At 36.0% G+C, this 21,224-nt stretch overlaps 1 protein-coding gene across 8 annotated transcripts in view; it reads right to left on the minus strand.

Annotated features, from left to right (window-relative positions):
* Positions 1-21,224, minus strand: part of Rbpms (RNA binding protein, mRNA processing factor) — a 167,115-nt gene that overhangs the window by 83,672 nt on the left and 62,219 nt on the right. For all 8 annotated transcript variants that reach the window (XR_007108210.1, XR_007108209.1, XR_007108206.1 and 5 more), the window contains exons 2-4: positions 11,724-11,801; positions 9,118-9,156; positions 7,781-7,843 (exon numbers count right to left, since the gene is read on the minus strand). Coding sequence is in view for 2 of the 8 variants with exons in the window: in XM_047548431.1 (XP_047404387.1) it covers positions 7,781-7,843; positions 9,118-9,156; positions 11,724-11,801 (180 nt within the window). In the remaining 6 variants the exon portion in view is untranslated. The remainder of the gene's footprint in view (positions 1-7,780; positions 7,844-9,117; positions 9,157-11,723; positions 11,802-21,224) is intronic.

The raw sequence follows: 21,224 nt of genomic DNA on the forward strand, positions 1-21,224 counted from the left end.
CACTTCCTCTTCTTTAGGAAAAGACTAATTGGGAATTTAAGAAAGTCTGCATACCTAAATATAAAATACATCTTAATTTGTTTGTTTTTCAGTACAATTTTTAAATTACATGGTAACAGCATCCAAAAACAACCCCAAAATGCAGGGCCACTATAAGGAGATTAGAGAAAAGAAAAAAGAATATCTGAACAAATCTTAGTACTAAATAATCATATACTGGACACTTGCTATCTAGTGTTTTTGTATTTTAAATTATACTTGGGCTATGAGTCAATTTTGGTGGTTTGCTTCTCATGCTAAACCTATTTCAAATTGAGGTGTGGAGTAGCTAAATTAGGCCCCAAAGTATATAGATAATTTTGAGAAAAAGAGAAGGATCCGACAGCCCCATATCATGGGGCTCTCTATCACCACAGGCCTAGTCCCTAACCCTGTGACGTCAAATAGCTGCCTTAAAACTCTGCTCTTAAGAGAAGTTATAAACAGATTTAACAGATAAACACTAGATCAGGCTCATGATCTCATCTGGCAGTCCTGCATAGTTCCCATCCAAAAGTTCCAGCTGGGTTCTTACTGATTGGGCCTCTTCAACTTTGAGCAATAGACTTAAGAAAAACATAGGGAGAAAATTTAAAAACTGATAAGAAACATACTGACAAGGTACCTAGTGAGGCGAGGAGGGCTGAGATAGGCCATCTGGATACTTACATTTGTGAAAAGTTTTGTTTAGTAGATATAATTCACCTAACTCACAAGCTGTATAAATATTAAGATCAAAAGTCCTAACTTGCACAAGCTGTCAGGAAAAACTGTGATACAGGAAACAGACTGACATACAGGCATGTGTCTAACCAGAGCCAAAGGTCTTTGCATGGCCAGTGCCTCCCTCCACAGCCCTGGTATTCCTCTGTACTCAAGAGTGTGTTCCAGGACTGGATGGCTCCGTCTTCTGGCTAAGAAAGTAATTATGTTAATGGCACAGACTACCTTTAGACCACTGGCAAAGGTGTGTTATTACAGATTTCCCTTTAACACTTTTAAGTGAATAAGACCCCCATTTCAAAGATGAGGAATCCAGTACAGGATTAACCAATTGTTTTCAACTGTTCAGAAACGTGGTAGTCTTGAGAGCTCAAGTTTCAACATAACTATGTAAGAGGCTGGAATCATTGTTATATAAGTAACTGCAGTGTTAAACTGCAACACCAAGAATTTATAAAGATGGAAAAAGTTCTCCTGATGATAGCAGTTGGTTTCTTCAACATCTGACACTATCCAGTGCTTTCTGTCCTTTTTTTCTTGTTCCTGGGGATAAAACCCAGGGAGATTTTATCTCTAAGCTACATCTCCAGTCCTTTTTTATTTTGAGATAGGGCTTCACTAAGTTGCTAGCCTAACCTCGAATTTGTGATCCTCCTGCCTCAGCTTCTCCAGTTACTGAGATTACAGATGTGTGCCACCATGCCCAGCTAAAGTGCTTTCTTACACATCTTTTCTTACAAATTATTAAACTTTCTCTAAAAATTCTTTTTGCTACACTGCTGAATCAATAAATTTCTTCAAGAACCAAGAAATAGTTATATAAAGTTATTCATTATATTAAAATTAAAAGAAACAATATATATGCATATGTTGAAAATATTGTTATATATACATATAAATTAATATAGATACATATTGAATATATATATATATATATATATATATTCAGTTCCTCTTAATTTTTCTATTTATTACAAAGCCTTCTATGCTTTAGAAGTTTAAAGGATGGCTACCTTCTTCCTCTTCACAACAAAACTGCTTTTCACTTCTTTATTCCAAACTCTATTTAGGTCTTGAAAAAATTTCTTTACATCTGATGTTATAAATGAATCACCCATGTACCTATTTATTAATAGATAAAACAAGCTGTTTAAGAGTAACACAATTCCATTAATCAGAACTGCCATCACAGAAATGTTACTAATCTGTGTTAAATACTTTGAATCATGTAGGCTTCCAAAAGAATTCAAATTTACCATTGGAATCAGTCAGACAATATTTATCAAGAACAACTTACCTTTAGGATAACTGTAAAATTTAAAGTAGAAAATAACAGATACTGGGGCTGGGGTTGTGGCTCACTGGTAGATCACTTGCTTTAGCACATGTGAGGCACTGGGTTTGATCCTTAGCACCAGATAAAAACAAATAAAATAAAGGTATTGTGTTCATCTACAACTATAAAAAATTCAAAACAAGAAAATAGCAGATACTGATGAGGATATGAAGAAATTGGAACCCTTATACAATACTGTTGAGAATGTAAAATGGTGCAACCTTTATGAAAATCAGTTTAGCTAAAGATACAACTGCTATAAGGAACTGAACAGACACTTCACAGAAGAAATACAATCGGTCAACAAATATATGAAAAAATGTTCAACATCTCTAGCAATTACAGAAATGCAAATTAAAACTACACTGAGATTTCATCTCACTCCAGTCAGAATGGCTATCATCAAGAATACAAGTAACAATAAATGTTGGTGAGGATGTGGAGAAAAAAGTACACTCATACATTGCTGGTGGGACTGCAAATTAGTGCAGCCACTCTGGAAAGCAATATGGAGATTCCTCAGAAAACTTGGAATGGAACCACTATGTGACTCAGTTATCCCACTCCTTGGTATATACCCAAAGGACTTAAAGTCAGCATATTACAGTGACATAGCCACATCAATGTTTATAGCAGCTCAATTTACAATAGCTAAGCTATGGAACTAGCCCAGATGCACTTCAACAGATGAATGAATAAAGAAAATGTGGTACATATACACAATGGAATACTACTCAGCCATAAAGAGAAATGAAATTATGGCATTTGCCAGTAAATGGATGGAACTGGAGACTATCATGCCAAGTGAAATAAGCCAATCCCCCCAAAGCAAAGGCTGAATAGACCAGTGGAACTCTACATCATGTATAACCACAGGAATGGGAAGTTACACTCCATGTATATATTATATGTTAAAATGCATTCTATTGGGTTGGGGTTGGGGTTCACTTGTCTAGCATGTATGAGGCACTGGGTTCAATTCTTAGCACCACATTAAAAAAAAAAATAAAGGTTCATTAAATAGCAACTAAAACAATATTTTAAAAATACATTCTACTGTCATGTATAAATAAAAAGAACAAATCAAAAAATCAAAAAAAACACACCTAAAAACAAAGAATACAATATCTGTATGACCCAGAAATTCCACCTCTAGATACATGCCCAAAAGAACTGAAACAAGAGACTCAAGATTCTTATACGCCAATATTCACTGCAGCAATAACATAGTAAAAAGTAAAAAACAACCCAACTGGCCATCAACAGATGAATGAATAAACAAAAATATGTACATCTATACAATGGACTATTATTCAGTCATAGAAAGAACATTCAGATAAATGCTACAACATGTATAATCCTCAAAGTGAATATGCAAAGGAAAAGCCATAAAAAATAAGAGAAATATTTCCACATTTAGAATAAATAAATTCATAGAGACAGAAAATAGATTAGAGGTTACCAGGGACTTGGGGGAAGGCATAATGAGAGATACTGTTTAACGGCTATGATGTTTTGCTTGGGTTAATGAAAATGTTTTAGAAATGCATAGTGATGGTTGCACGACATGGTGCACATGCATTTGTACACTTTGAAATGTTACAATGGCTAATTTTTACAATTAAAAAATACAACAGAATGGAACATTACCCTATGTGCATATGATTATATGACCTATGTAATGCTACATCATATACAACCAGATGAATGAGAAGTTGCACTCCATTTATGTATGATGTGTCAAAATGCATTCTACTGTCATGTGTAACTAATTAGAACAAATGAAAATATAAAACAAATTTTAAGAACAAATTTAAAAAAACTTTAAAAACAACAAAACCACTAAATTTTAACATTAAATGTGTGAATTATATTCCAATAAATTTCTTTTGATAAAATAGTATGTTGGTAACTAAAGTTCACTTAGAACACTGAGTATAATTTGACAGCAAGGCAAACTACTATACTAGCCTCAGCATTGTATAAAGGTAGTATGTAGTCATATACATAGTTTGATTACATCAGACTTCTCTAGTTTTGATATAACAATTTATAGAAGAGTCTAAAGTAATACCTACTTAATAACAACTCTTTGAATTTTGAGAGATATCAATTGAATGACATGTATATAAAGAGTCCACAATTTAAGTACTTTACACCAGTGTAAATGAATGCCTATTAGAAAATTACCCTAAGCAGCAATTAACTTAATCCTGCTGATCTGAAGTGTTATCTGCAAATCATTCTTATTTATTAAAACAAGATTTCTATTAGGCAAAAATGGCAATTTGGGGGTCCTGCCAGTTGTCAAAAATATCCAGAGGTGGTATATTCCCACATCTCCTCAGGGTCTTTATCCTTAGCCCCATTCTTCTTCCTGTTTCTTTTTAAAAATCTCCAAAAACCATAATTTTTATTAAACCAGCTAACTTCAGATGTTACTATATTTGATTTGCCTTTCAAAATTATAAACAAATTCAAACATACAGAGTTCTTTATCAGTTTCCTCTTTCATTAGCATAGAAATTGAAGAACTGATTGTATGGAAATTATGAATGTGTCAGATCATGAATAGGTCAAATATTTTGCTGTCAAGTTAAAAAACAGGTGGGGTTTCTAGTCTGTGGATGGGACTATGGATAACCTAAAGGGAAGTCTATGTTTGTGTAATCCCCCTAACAAAAAATCAATATTACCACTTAATCCAACCTACATGTTTTTCCAAAAGATTATCACACTGAATAAAGCACAGTCTGAAAATGGCAGAAAATTAATGTGCTGAAAAAATCAGTCATTTTGGGAAAAGACTAATACTAACTGAACCAGGCAGTAACCAAGACAGAATAATAACAAGAGGTACTCTAAACATAGAGAAGTCATTCCTAACACTGTGGACTATTCTATATAGAGAGATTTTCTGGATTGAGGCTTAAGTTTCTCAATAGTTTAATAAAATAAAACATTAACACTGAACTCCCCGCCAAAGGAATTCAGGGTAAAGTTTTGAAGAGAAGCCTGGACAAATGACATGAGGAGAAAATTCTGTAATGCTTATATGTTTTTAATATATATATGTGAAATACATAAATGTTCAAAGTATTTATGTTTCTAACTCATATAAAGATGACCTTGAAAAAGGCCTAAAATGTTGGATCACAGAGAAGATTCATGTTAGCTTTGTGATTAAGTACATTACCTTGAATGGGCTCAATTTCTCTGCAGAGAGAAGAAACTCTGCTCCATGGTCACATACCAAACTTTATCATGGATTATTTGTCCTGGACAATGTGAATTAAATAGTCTGTTATTGCCACTAGTAAAAATGTAGCAACATTCCATGGGCAATATAAGCAGCAAGTGTCTGTATAAAACAGGTTTGAGCTATAGGAGCTTCACTTCATATTTCCTCCTAGCTGTGTCTCCGACCAACCCTTCCCTTAACTGAATTCCTCATTCTTTCCAGGTCTGTTTCCCTAACCATAACATTGAAGGAATTTCTAAGGCACACAAGACCACAAATAATTCACATACAAAAGTTGATGATGTTAAGAAACAGTTTGGCCAGAACTCAGTAAATACCTATATGCACAAGTTCGTCCTGAGGAACTGAAAGTTAAATATGAGGAGCTCCCCTTAGACTCAGAGCAAAATCCCAGCCTCTTTTATTTCAGGTTCTTCCTAGGTAGTATTAAAGATTAGGGGACAATACACTGGTAATTATAAAGTCTGCTGCCAAGGAGAAGGGAGAGTGGAGAAGAATAATCTATAACCAGACCTGAGGACCAGTAATGCAGGGATCTGGAACCAGTTGGCTGAGGGGCAAACCAGCTTTAATACCTCTATTTCTGATGATAACACTCAAGCACCAAGAAAAATAGTACACGTTTGCTGTTTCGATTTAGCATGGCAAGGAAGGAAACATGGTTTCTTTACTATTATCATTTAAACATTAAAACAATAAGCTTCACTTATCTGTTTAAAAAAAATCAATCTACCCCCTAAGGAAATGAGGGAATGTTGCCTTTTTAGATGACAGAGGTCACTGCAAAAGCCTATTGTTTTTCAGACTGCAAGTCAGTCAAATCTTTATACACACACCAGAAATAAAGCAAGGTAAGGGGAGCCCATTCTATGATGGGGACTCAACTACTGTTACTTCCTTTACCAGAACAATGGAAAAAATATTTCTGCATTTAGAAAGATGTCCACCTGGTTAGAATAAAGGAAAACATTGCATAAATCACAAAATGCCCTCCCCACTTCCTTTTGTAGAGCTGGGGATTGAACCCAAAGCTTCATGCATGCTAGGCAAGTGTTCTACCACTGAGCTACTTCTCAGATCCATATAATTTTTATACAAAATATTCAACTACACACTGTTTCACTAGATATTACTGGTACTGAATAAATTATTGGTTTATACTTTGTTCTGTAAGAGGCAGTTAATTATTCAACTACACACTGTTTCACTAGATATTACTGGTACTGAAAAAATTATTGGTTTATACTTTGTTCTGTAAGAGGCAGTTATTCTGGCTAAAGGTCATCAATCCAAAAAGATTCTGGAATCCTAAAACATTCCTACCTGCTTTACATGAAAAATAAACTGTTTCTTTGAAGAGTACACATTTTTTGTTTCAAAGTCTAAAAACACAATGATGCTATTGTGCTGAGTATACAGACTCACCTAAAGCCTTTTCCTTGGGCCTCTAAGTCATCAGATTATCATATCAGGTATCTAGCTAACCTCCTCACATGGTCTGCTCAGAGAAGCATCTGGGGGAGCACCTGCCACTACCACCACATCACCAAGAGCAGCCCCAAGTTCCCAGATGCTTACACAATGGTACTTCTATTGTAACCAAAAGAGTGGTCACTTGTCTTTTAGGAAGCACTTGTATACTCTGCTGCTTTCATTTACACTTATTCATAACTCCTTAGGCCAACTGCCTGAAGCACGCTGGAGCCAGACCTGAGGCTCCTCACTTGAGGACCACACTTCAACAACTGAAACTAAGTTCTGCCTCTTTTCACCTTTCCTTGGCAGAGCTCCCATAGGTTGTTTTGCTTCTCAAAATACTAAAGAAGGGAAGTGTTTTCTAAAACAATGTTGGTAAAAGTGACAAAACATGGTAAACAAGATGCCTACAAACCAAATGTGAACAGGTATCTCTACTCAATACAAATGACTACCATTTTATGTAGAATGTCTTTTGGGAAAGTCTACAAATTTTTTTGTATCAAAGTAAAGACTGATCTGTTTAAATAAACAACAGGAGTCACGTACCTAAAAGGGAAACCTCATGATGTAAAAAAGTCCAAGATTCTGATCTATTTTTGACTTAGTCATTTAGGGTACAATGATGGCCAGGCTAATCTCTCCATCATATCCTCTACAGAAGACAAGCAGCAGACTTGATGGAATTGAATTAAAATAAAATCTGCATCATTGGATATTTTGAGCATTTTAGTAAGTTAGTGAAAAGCAAAGTTATTTAACTTGCACATCCGATCACAATCCATGGAGAAAATTCTTCATAGGACTAATTGAATAAATGAATCCCTCCATATTAGATTGAGCAGTCACATTCCTACCCTTTGATTTCCAATCCAAAGAGGTTTTATTAACTTTCCACCGCCTACAAGGAAACCCCTAAGATTGTAACATTAGCATATACTTACATTCAAAGCATTCTTTGCAGCTTCTGCTTCTGAGCGACTGTCAAAACTGACAAAACCTACGGGCTGAGGAAAGAGAAAATATGAAGAAAAAAAGTCAGGGAATATGTTTTTCTGGGGTCAAGGGTGATGTCAAACTGAAAAGCTAAGATAAAGAAATGACCACAAGCGACAGGAGGAAATAAGAAAGCCAGACCCAAAGAATCATGACTCAGTGGCTTAGCCAAATTTCTAACATGAATCAAAGGGATGGTGAGGGCAGTTCTTCAAGGGCACAGCTGGGGATTTAGAGAATCATTAAAAAACAAAACAAAACCAAAACTTTAGAGGTGGTTGGAAGGTGAGCAGCAGTGAATGAAGGGTTAGAGACAATTCAGAGTCTGAGATGCTACTTTCCTAAATCGAATTCACTGTACCTCAGTTTCTTCATCTTTAAAAATGGAAAGAGAAGGGAATCACCTTTTGATACACTGTAAGCGCAAGGAATACAATGACACAATGATAAAAGTCTTACACTCTCACTGGATGATCAAACTTACAAACTGAGCATGTCTATCTCAAATCCCTAAGGATGCCTTAAAAAAAAAAAAAAAAAAATCCTGTGTTTAATTAGGCATAAACAACACCGTTCCGCGTACATGGGAACCATAATCCCTTTGGACTCTTTATCTTTTAGTAGAGCAGGAAACATGCAATGTAGTTTATTTCAGATGAACCAGAGAGACAAAGTGATTGAAAGGTGAATATGCCAAGTGTTTAACTTAAAAATATGAGAAAGCAAGTCAGCAAGCAAGCAAGCAAGCAAGCATATAGAAACTTGCAGGAACTGCCAGGGCCACTGACTACCACCTACCACCTCTATTCTGTACCTTCTAGCTCCAATCTCAATTAGGGACTTTTGCCTGAGTTATTAGGGGTTTGAGGGACAACATGATTCGTCACCATCTGATATCCATATCACTTGTAAAAGTTTACCATTTAACCTCTTAAAAGAAATGGGAAAGAATTGGGAGTACAAGTGAATTTGGTTGGTATTTAATCATTTTCTTTGAACATACAAGTCAGCCTCAATATAACTATGCTGGAGGCATCATTTTTTGCCACATTTTGGGACAATCCCAAATACCCTAGCTGGAAGACTATATATAGAATTACACATCATCTTCCTGTGCTAATTCCTAATAAATCTCATCCTTAATTTAAAAGCAGCAGCAACCACAACAAAAATCAAATCCTAATTGGAATTAAAAAAGAATGTTAAGCCCCATTTAATACTCCCAGAGAAAGTAAAAAAAAAAAAAAAAAAAGTGATCATTTATACAGAAGTTTGAAATTCTTACCTGCTTAGATGTGAGCTTTATAAGAGAACCCTCATAGCCCTGGAAATAAGAAGAACCAAATTTAGCCCAAAAAACAAGTGTGAGGTTGGGGAGAATGTAAGACCGTCTTACTCAAGTAAATATGAGCCCTCTATGACTATCTAGCTTTTCTCACAAATGCCTCCCAAGTTAGTTGTGAAAACAAAGCAAATTACACACACACACACACACACACACACAACCTATTTGATTACTTGGAGCCCAAAAGAAATCATGTAGTTATCTGTGATTTTCTCTTTTCAATTTTTTCCATGAAATTATGCAATAAAAGCAAATAGGTATGTCTGTCAAGAACCAATCTTTGTCTTCTTGTCTAGGTAAGGACTGGAATTTTATAAAACTAGGAGAGGGAAGGGAGGAAATTTAATATTAAGGTCAGAGCATGTTTGACTTGGTCATACATTTGCTAATACAATAGCAACAATGAAACACTAAGCATACAATTTATTGAGCAAAACTTCAGGACTACCAGAAAAGGCTGAGTAGACAGCCTTTTGTTTAATTCTTCTGCTTATTTAATGAAGCAGTTGGTTTCCATACTGCTGGGTCATGCAAAACTTCCCTCTGGGGTTTCGATTCCAGCTCATTCTTAAAGGAAGATGGAAAGAACCCCTACCTTTATCACTATATCTCTTCTCCCTCCCCCCAACTAGTTCCTCAGGATAAGAGTAATAAAGCGTGTTCATTGCTGGAAATAATCAATGGCTGGTGGCTTGCTCTGATGGATGACACTAAAGGGAAAAAAAAACACCACTCGACATGATTGACCACTACACATATCAGTACAAAGACAGATTTGTAGCCTAGGGTCAGCCTCCAGGGACTTTAATTAAAAGAGGGTTGTTAGTAATGTACCAAGGTCCTAACTTTAGCACTGGGGTTTCTCGGCAGGTCTTTAGGATTGATTCATCCTCACATCTTTCCAGCACAAAACTTGGTTACCAATTAGCTACTATAAACATTCTACCTCCAAGGCCTTGAGCTCTTCTGGCCAGAGAGGTCATGATTCACAGTCCTGCCTCTTTCTTTTTTCAAGGTAGGCTTTCTCATGAAAAACCTGGAGGTTTAAACAGCCTCAAGGTCTCAGAGGCAAAGGATAAATGGATATTTCATTCAAGTAAAACATCACTGGTAGGGACATACTATGCTCTGAAACCACAAAGAACTATAACATCATAGTTTAAAACAGGGATGGCAGAATCAAAAGCCTGCCTCCTTGGTCCTGCCACTTATTATGTCTGTAAACTCAACGGCTCCAAGTTTCATTTTCATCATTTGAAATAATGGGGTTAATCTACCTTAAATAACTGTGGTAATAATGAAATGAGATAATACATCTAAGGGCTTTGCTGGATCTTCCTTTCTATACACATAAACATAACAATATTTTGTTTGTAAGAAGATCAATTAGCCTAAAAAGTCACAGAAATGGTCCCTTTTATACAATTGTGACCCTGTAGAAGAAACTCTGGGAATTCCATAAAGTTCACACTCTCCACACCTTCTCTTCCTTTCCCATTTCTTATCAGCCAGTCTTGAATCTACTCTTCCTGTGTCCCTCTGTGCCATCATCATTACTACTACATTCTGGGATGGCTGTCAGAATGCAGTGAGGTCCGCCATTACATGGTGTCTTCTTGGCATACTACCTAGACTCTAATCTTTCCTACTAAGCTGAATCCTGTCCAACATGCCCTGCCTCGATCAGGATGGATCTTTAATCAGATACCAAGATTGTCCTGTCTACTACCTAATCATAAGGGTGACCCGTGACAGGTGTTGCAGCTGACACATCCACAATGACCAGTTCAGACCTACTGGACACAGGCCCTGAATTTATGAAGCCTTCAAGGCCCATATTTTGGCAAGTTCTGGCTTCCTCTTATCCTCCAAAAGCCAGCATGGTTATTTCAGCTTTAGTCCAATTTCCCGGTAAGGTTTCAATCCCAGCAATGTTAAATATCTCTAAAGTGACTTTATTTCAATAGTCAGGAAGTACAGGCAATTGCATTAAATATTTCACTAAACAAAGGGAAAGATTCCCCTGAATTCATACCAAGCTTTCTGCAAAATTTTGTTTGAAATTTAGGGCTTTTGCCATTGAAAAAATAATAGTGTAGGTTCTTAAATGAGTTCATAAAAGACCATTTCTTAATATCTTCATATCAAGAATACTATTCCAACTAATAAGGAAGCATTGACAGGGCTTGACTTACATTATTGTTTTTGAAAAAATAAGTATTCAGTATGTAATTTATGACTTTCTGATGATCTATAATTAGCCTCAACTGGAGTAGAACAAACAGGGAGATTACATGGAATAGAGACCCCTGGGGCCAGATGCATCAGTAAGAGAAGAGATCTCTCTAGATGAGTTGTTGGAGGCCAAAAGGCAGTGATATTGCATGAAAACTCTGTTAACTTTCCTTTACTCATTAACCTTTTTAAAAACATCTCTTTACAAGGTGCTTTCTCAAACATTTTTTTCTTCCTCCAAAAAAGCCCCCATAAAGCATGGAACAGTCTTTTTGTCTTCTCCTACAATTTCTGAAAGATATAAAAAGTACCTTAAATGGTCTGAAAAGCAGATAGAGCTCCCGAGGTTTGATATCCAGAGGGAGACCACTGACAAATAGGGTCCGAACCTAGAAAAATAAATTTAAGAAGTGAATAAGGGTGTGGACAATCCAGAAGATAGCTGTCATCTGAAATTTCATAAACATATTTCCCCAAATATTCATGGTCCTTACAAATTCATGCTCTTTCCATAGTACAATGAATACTCAAATGTGGAGATGCCACTAAGCTCTTATTCTCACAGTTATTTCTACTTGGATTACTCAGAGTGAATTATATCTAGCTGATTTAAAGTTATAAATTGACTTCCAATTCTCCAACTACTTCCCAGTTCTAAAATCAGAGGCGGAAGGTTGTGTCTACCACTCCTGTGCCCTAACCATATGACCACATAATGAGCTTCAAAAATAAAACTGAAACTATTTCTCCCACTTGTCCTGTCACTGCTTCCCCCAATGATGTTAATTACAATAATAATAAATGTAAAAGTACAATGAACATGTCGAACACAATCAAGTAGTAGCCAAAATGTGTAATACTGCATCTGCTCAGTTCTGTTCCCAATGCATTCTTCTAAAACACAATCAGCATATATGCCTTCTACATACAAGGTACCTGCTAGATGCCACTGGCAAAACTCATTATATGTAAATATATCTGGTGCAAGGCACACGGTACAAACTATATGCTTAGTGTCCACCAATATACAGAACATAGATGACACTTCTGGCTGAGATCAGAAAGCATATTAGCATCTGAATGTAAACTTAAAGTACTGGTAGGATTTTAACCAGACCCAGACAAAGGTAAGGTAAGGGTGACTAAGAATCATAGGCAGAAAAAGTATTAACCAAGGCAATGATGTTGGGACAGTACAGTGTGTTCCAGGGGCAGGGTGGGCAAAAACTGAAGAGGAAACTTAGGGTCGAACCACAGAGCATATCAAAAGCCCAGGAAACTGATCTTGATTCATGGGGCAAGGAAGAGCCATTGAATATCACCCATTTTCTGTTCTACCCAGGTAATGCAACATACTTAAGTTTTTCATTAGGTATCATGTTGCCACTTAAAGAAAAATTCAATGATCAACTGTTAATCATCCATAAATACAAAAGATTTTTGGTGAGAAATAGAATATTTCCTAGGTTTCTGACACTTTCCACTGATTCTGATTGTATGGAACCATAAAACAGCAAGCAAGACCCTTTTATTGTCCTAGAATAGTACACAGTAAAATGTTAGGTCATTTGTATGCAGGTTCTTAATAAACACTATTATGATACAACAGACCCAGATTTCTGACTTATTTATATTTTAAACAGCCATTTTTACGTATAATTGATATACTTTATACATCTTCAAAGTGTACAGTTTAAGTTTTGACACATATAACCTGAGAAACCATCATAATTAATACACTGCCAAGAATTGTCTCACATCCCTTTAATCCTTCTTCCTACCCTGGCCCATCATCTCCCATTCTTTTTTTTTTTTTTTTTTGGTGGTGGTGCTGGGGATTTGAACCCAGGGCCTTTTGTTTGCAAGGCAAGCACTCTACCAACTGAGCTATATCCCCAGCCCTCATCTCCCATTCTTAAGCAAGCACTAATCTGCTTTCTGTTGCTAAAGATCAGTATGTATGTTCGGAAAGGTTACACATAGTATGTATAAAGTATGTTACACAGAGTACGTACCAATTGTCTAGATTCTTTCATGGTAGCCTCAAGTGAAATTTATTTCATCCATGTTGGCAAATGTGTCCACAGTCTATTCCTTTGTTACCAGTGGTATTCTGTTATGTACGTATACAACAGTTTATCCATGCACCCGCTGACAGACATTCAATTTCTTTCTAGTTTTTGGCTTTTGTAAATAAAATGGCTATCAACATTCACATACAAGGCTTTTTTTAAAAATTGTTTGTTCTATTTAGTTATACATGACAGCAGAATACATTTTGATTCACTGTACACAAATGGAGTACAACTTTTCATTTCTCTGGTTGTACATGATGTAGAGTCACACTATTTGTGTAATCATACATGTACATAGAGTAATGATGTTTGTCTCATTCAATCATCTTTCCTTTCCCCTGCCCGCTCCCCTCATTTCCCTCTACACAATTCCAAGTTCCTCCACTCCCCACCCCACACTTATGTATCAGCATCCACTTATCAGAGAAAACATTTGGTCTTTGGTTTTTTGGGATTGGCTTATTTCATTTAGTATGATATTCTCCAACTCCATCCATTTACCTGCAAATGCCATAATTCTATTTTTCTTTATAGCTGAGTAATATTCCATTGTATATATATACCACAGTTTCTTTATCCATTCATCTGTTGAAGGGCATCTAGGTTGGTTCCACAAGCTAGCTATTGTGAATTGAGCTGCTATGAACATTGCACATACAAGTCTTTATATGGATATATACATCATTTTTAATACCTAGAGACAGAATGGGTACATATGGTAGGCATATGCTCAGATTCAAGGCCAGCCTGGACAAACTGGCGAGACCTTGTCTTAAAATACTAAATTAAATTTAAGAAGGAAGCTGGGAATATAGCTCAGTGATAAAGGATCCCTAGATTAAATCCTCAGTACCAAAAACAAAACCACAAAAACTACCATGTTTCATGTGCACTTAATTAAAAAAAAGAAATACAAAGCAGAAAGCACTAGGAAAAAAAATGTGTATTACACTGTTGTTGGGTAGAGGGTCTGTACATATCAACTTCTTGTTCCAAATTTTTTACATAGTGTGCCTTCCTTTCACCCCCATCTTTACCACAGATAAAGAAAGTCTTCCTGGGAAGACTCTATCAAAGTTGCTAAGGCTTAATTGCTGACAAATGCCAAGGCACCGACCATGAGGAAATCTTGCTATCCAGTGTGCCCACCATATGTTCAATTTGGCTGTTTTGATCAGAAAAGTCAGGACAGAAAGAGATTCCCACCTCCCATTCACTCAGATTCTATTTACTGTCTGCTACCTCCCTGATGTTGTTAGGTACTGCCTAGATTACAGAGATTTGCACAAAAGTAACATGATAAGCAAATCCCATGTTCTAAACACTGGGGCACCATTTATTTAGCAGCTTAGCTCAGATATGTGGCAGGTATCAATTAGGAACTGAGGAGTTTGCATAGGAAATAAACTACCATTTATATTATTCTTTAAAAAAAAGGGTTCACTAGAAATCAGGGGATAATCAATAAGAATTTCCTATATTGTATGATAGAATATTATTCATCCAATAAAAATATATTCAAGTAAAGAGTACACATAGTTCAAATCCATTCTGCAAAGCAGCTGATGTCTGTATTTGGAGGGGAAAAAAATGCTTTGTACAATATATGTGTTTATATGGTTTAGCCCTGAGTGGTAGAATAGTGATTTTAATAGTTTTCATTAGCTTATTCATGGTTTCTAGTTTTAAAAAAAATTTTTTTAGTTGTTGATGGACCTTTATTTTTATTTATTTATATGCAGTGCTGAGAATTGAACCCAGTGCCTCACATATGCTAGTCGAGTGCTCCACCACTGAGCCACAACCCCAGCCCCGTGGTTTCTGTATTTAATAAACATGCATAAGATATTGTAAGTTTATTTTGTTAGGTTGAGAACTGATTTGAGTTATTTCCTGGCTTTCCTTAGTAAACCAGCAAAAAAAAAAAAAAAAAAAAAAAAAAAGTCAATATTTTTATCAATATAAATTATAAAGTTTATGGAGGAAACTTTATGTAAATATTCTAGAATGAGATATGAGAGATTTTTATCTTAAAGTCTCAATAAAAAACTGCTGCTCTGGGCTGGGATTGAGGCTCGGTGGCAGGATGCTCACTTAGCATATACGAGGCCCTGGGTTTGAGCCTCAACACCACATAAAAATAAAAAAAATACATAAAATAAAGGTATTGTGTTCATCTACAACTAAATAAAATAAAATAAAATAAAAAACAACTGCTGCTCCCCAGGCATGTAAACCCAGCAACTCTGAGAGGTAGAGACAGGAGGATCCCAAGTTCAGGGTCAGTCTGGGCAACTTAGCAAGACCCTGTTTTAAAAAAAAAAAAAAAGAAGGACTGGGAATGCAACTCACTGGTAGAACCCACCCGCTGGGTCCAATCCCCAGTATAAAAAGAAAGAAGGGAAAAAGAAAAAACTGGGGTACCTCTGGGGAGAGGGCGGCAGTGTGAAACTCCTGGTAGGTCTAAGTTTGAAAATCACCTATCGACACCAAGAGGCTCAAAGTCAACACTGTTTTATCACACTGGAGACAACAAAAATGTTTGGCATTTCATTTTAACATGGACGAAACTCACATTTGTTAGAATCTAACCAAGTTCACTGTTGTCTTAGAAACCTGTCAGAATATCTCACCTCTCTCATTAAGAATATTCCCTCCTAGGGGCTGGGGTTGTGGCTCAGAGGTAGAGCACTTGCCTAGCAAGTGTGAGGCACTGGGTTGGATTCTTAGCAGAACATATAAATGAATTAATAAAATAAAGTTCGATCATAAACTAAAAAAATTTTAAAAAAAAAGAATATTTCCTCCTCTGATAGAACAATTAGACTGACAAGGTGAAATAATTCTTCAATATTCATATTATGTATTTGAGTCCTACTAAAGGTTATTTAAATCCAAGGCATTATGTACTTGGAATAGTTTCTAGATAGTCTTGGACTAGGAAACAGTCAGGTTTAAAACAAAAAGAGTGGAGAAGATAATTCTTAAATATCTCATTTGTTTTTCTGTGGTAACTAGGGTATAGAGTCACAGGAATATTTGAAAACATTTTCACTTCCTTACTCTTAATTCTTTTAGTTGTAGCTGAACACAATACCTTTATCTTATTTATTTTTTTAAACATGGCACTGAGGATTGAACCCAGTGCCTCACACACACTAGGCAAGCACTCTACCACTGAGCCACAACCACAGCACTTCACTTCCTTACTCTTACCACCACTTTTGATCTGAGTGATTACCTAGTATGCAATTCTGAGTTTTTTATTTTGCTAAGTCTATGGAAATCATGAAGATAGGATTCTTGCCTGCAGAGAGCTTACCATCACTAAAGGAAACTGAACATGCATGTGATCTTTTGCAGTAACAGAAAGTTATTAGCTCAGTCACAAAATAACTAATTAGAACCCAAAGAGTGATCTAAAAGTACCATACTAAAAATCTATTCCCCCTGAAATAGATAACGCTAAATGAACTTTGTTGATGGTCAAATTATTATCTAGGGCAGTCCTTAATTTACCAGCAGTGTCTATGGACACAGATGTGCCTGGCACTATGCCTGTAGCACTGCAGATGTTTACTTTATAAAACACATGTGAAAACACATTTCTTGGTCAAAGACACAGCATGCCTCATAGAAGTTCAAGAGCTGAAGCTGCTGACAGCTACATCCCAAAGGGACTGTAATTGATTTTGTGGATGTACCTTCAGTTTCATTTTTGCCATTTTCTTCTGATAAATTAAGGGCTGCTCTAGATAATGATTTGATCAGCAACGAAATCCATTTAGCTTTATTTATTTTGGGGGAAATAGTTTTTTTTAATATAATACTTTTAGATCACTCTTTGGGTTCTAATTAGTTATGTTGTTACTCAGCTAATAAACTTTCTGTTATTGCAGATGATCATGTGCAGAACAAAAGAATAAATGCTAGCAGGAATTGTCTTGTGCTGGACACAAGAGCAATTTTGTATCAGTCATCATCTAGCATTACTACAGAGGCCACAGTGAGATTTTGGATAAAACTGGCCACATGTTCTTAAATGTCACTGCCAGCTCACAAGAAAAGACAAGTCACATTTTGGTGACTGACTTCTCATTAAGACTCTAATTCAGTAAGTAAAGTCGTTTGTCCATCTTGAGTTTTCTTGGATAGAAAGGCCAAAAACAGACAATGAAATGGAAAGGCTCTGTCTTTAACAAAAAATATGCTTGTTGGAAATCTAGACATGAAAATTAAAAAAAAAAAAAAAAAGAAAGAAAAAAAAAAGGCAAAATGCTTAATTTCTGTATACAGCACAGAATTATCACACATAGTTTTCAACCAGTGGTCACATCTGATGAAGTGTCCAAAGATTGTGTATGTTTTCTGTGTATGTTTTAGTTTAGTTGTTTTTCTTTCTTCTTTTGGTACTGGTGAGTGAACACAGGTGTGGCACTCTACCACTGAGGTATATCTCCATCTTTCATTTTTTATTTGAGACAGGGTCTCACTAAGTTTTCCAGGCTGGTCTCGAACTTGTGATCCTCCTGCCTCAGCCTCCTGAGTTGCTGGGACTCTAGGTGAGTGCCATAACACCCAACTTGGTTTTATTTGTTTATAAAAAGGCTTTAAGGATCATCTCTGGCCATGGAGAGAGGCAATTTCTTACTTTCTAAGGACCCATGAATAATTGTATAGTCACTCATTTGGAACCTTCCAATGAGTAAAACCCATGGTATGTCTGTTCATCTCTCTCTCTGCAAGCTTTCCCTCAATTTACCACATTCATACAAATGTAGACTCCAAAAGAAGCTTTCAAAATTGCTACATGTTTGAATCATCCTTTCGAAGTAACCATTCTTTTAGAAATACAAGTGGATTCACAGCTAACATTTTTCTCAGGGAGCTTTAGAGTTTAAAGGTTCTTTGCAGTGTGTAGACATAGAATGTACATAAATATCTCCTGGCTAGTTTAGAAATCTATAGAAGAATATCAATGTGTAGCCATGGGAGATGTAAGTATTTGCTTGTCTATAGTTCTGGGAATGACATGGCAAACGAGATGAAATAACCATAGTTCCCACAGTTAAACAGCATCCACAACATCAAATGAAAACTCATGACAAATAGGCAGACGAGATTAGTATTTTGAGAGACAGAAATTTAGAAGAGGAAAAAGAAAATTAAGACCCCCCCCAATAAATCAGAGTCAAGGGAGAAAAATAAAGGCATAAACAAAGAGACAAAAAAAGAAACATCACAAAGAATTCAAGACTTTGTAGACCCAGTTACAATGAGAGTAACCAATATATGATTAGTAGTAACATCACATTTCAACTTATGATATTTTAAACATCCTTATAAGTCCAATGTGAATTAACAAATAAATTTTGAAAAAATGTACAAACTCGTCAACTTGCACATTTAAAATTGATTAGATTTCTATATTAACAAGAGACCAGGCTCATGATTATTAAGTGAAAAGGCAAACATCAGAAATTGCTCACAGTCCTGAACTGGGGATGCAGCTAATAGCAGAGCACTTGCTTAACTTATGCAAGGATTGGGTTCAATTCTCAGTACTGCAAAAGAAAAAGAAAAAAAGAAATTGCCCATATTTCCCAATTCAATTATTTTAGAGTTCTTGTAAATTAGTATATGCTCAATGCTCAAGGGAAAAAAGAAGGCACTGAAGGAATATATTCCAAGTTACTTGTATGTTAATGGTAGAAAAAAGGTGAAATTACTAAAAACTTATTTCATGTTTATAATTTTGGTATTTAGATATTGGCAAATGTTTTCTTTAAAAATGAGAAAAACAACAACAACAAAAACAAGACAACACAAGCCCAAATTTATCTTCTTCCTTTGAAAATATAAAAATTGGTTCCTGCCTGTCTAACATCTGTTCTTAGAAATTTTCTCTCAATTTTCTATCTGTCTTTAATTCATAGGGAGAAAATTGTCCTTGATCTAGCAAAAGACAACATGCATGTAATTTGCATCACATTTCAATTCTGACCACAAATCAGTGTTTCTTAAGACTTACCTCTAAAAAAAACCAGCCTAACCAAAATAAGTGTGCTGATGACTCAAAAATAAGGTCCTAGGAACAGAACCATCCTGTTGCTAGCCAAAGGTGTTCTTGCTTTATGACCACCCTACTTCCCCCTAAGACTAGAACAGACAGATTCCTACGTAATACCTAATGAATTTTCATCTCTCTTCTTAGACACCATGTAATATAAACTTGAGTTTCAGGGACTGAGAAGTTAAGAGCTCCGCATACCTGTAGAGCATAAATCCCACTGAGCTGGGTTGTTTTAATACAGTGATGGGAGTGGGGACTGGACACAGTCCTGCTTGTATCTTTTATACACTGGTTAAATTATTTTACTCTTGTAAAATAAATTATAAGTGAATTTGGTTCTTTGCTCATCTTTTTTTTTTTTTTTTTTTTTTTTTTTTTTTGTGGTGCTGGGGATCGAACCCAGGGCCTTATGCTTGCAGGGCAAGCACTCTACCAACTGAGCTATGTCCCCAGCCCCTTTGCTTATTTTGTAAGCATCAGCTGAAAGACCAAATTGCAGGGCTGAATCCTTCCCAAGGACTCCTGGTCATCTCATTTCCAAAGAAGGCTTTGTTGGCTTAGTATGGTTTTCCATTCAGGTCTTACTACCATGAAAATAGATCACTACAACCATTAAAATGGTCTGCCAGGCACTTAATTCTTTTTACTGACTAGCCTTTGGTCAAGTTCCAGTTTCTTACAGGTGCTGGCTTCAAGATGAAACATGTGATCAGGTTCCTTCCTTCTCACAATGGCCACCCATTGGATTCAAATACTTGTTCCTCTTTCATACTCTGGGAAGTTATGTTTTGATTCAAAGGGCCAAGGTGCTAAAGGGACCTAGGATTGACTAAATAAGCATAAAAGTGTCACTAAGTTGTTCTCAGAGATTCTGAGATTTGTTTTAAATTAATAATTATGCCTTCCTTTCTAAAGAAAAAAAAAAAAAAAAAAAAAAAACACATAATTAACACATGGCTCCCAGTAGTGTTTCCCTAAGTGATATTTAGTTGGTTGACCCTGTAGGATCAGGGAAGAAGACTAATGGAAACACGTATGGAAGAAAGAGAAAAGACCGTGTTCCATAAATTCACATACATAAGGCCTGAGCACCTGAGCACTGCAGAATAGGGCAAATCATGCAACGTTTGTTTGATCTTTGAGGGACCTATCCCATCCCAATCCGGATGGTTTCATAATCTCCCAATTTGAAAAGACTTCATAGGAGCCAAGTCCCAAACAAAAGTTTGCATTGCACTTCTGAGGTATACTTGCCCTTATGGTGTTAATCCTATAGAGTGCACTGCAGCTAAAAGATGTCAAAAGAGCACCACAAAACAAATTTTCCCATGGATTGACAAAATGAAAGATAAACAGAAAATGTGAAAAATAACATCAAAATTTCCAGGCCTTTCTTCCTTTCTCTTGCTGCATAGTTTGGGTGACTATTACTTTACAAACCAGATTTATTCAAAGTAAAAAGTCATTCAATCTCTCTCAAATAACACAGGAAAAACTAATCCAGACAGCAAGGAGTTCTTACCAGTCACTTTAAGTGACCTGGGGGAGGGGAGCTATTAGACTTAGGCAGACTATGGTTCCAATACCCTGTACTTGGCAAGAATAATCAAAATTACTTATTGAATGAACTAGTGAGTCAAAACTAAAACTGGGAGTACTAGGAA

The sequence above is a fragment of the Sciurus carolinensis genome, chromosome 4 (genome assembly GCF_902686445.1).
Source record: "Sciurus carolinensis chromosome 4, mSciCar1.2, whole genome shotgun sequence".
Taxonomy (NCBI): Eukaryota; Metazoa; Chordata; class Mammalia; order Rodentia; family Sciuridae; genus Sciurus; species Sciurus carolinensis.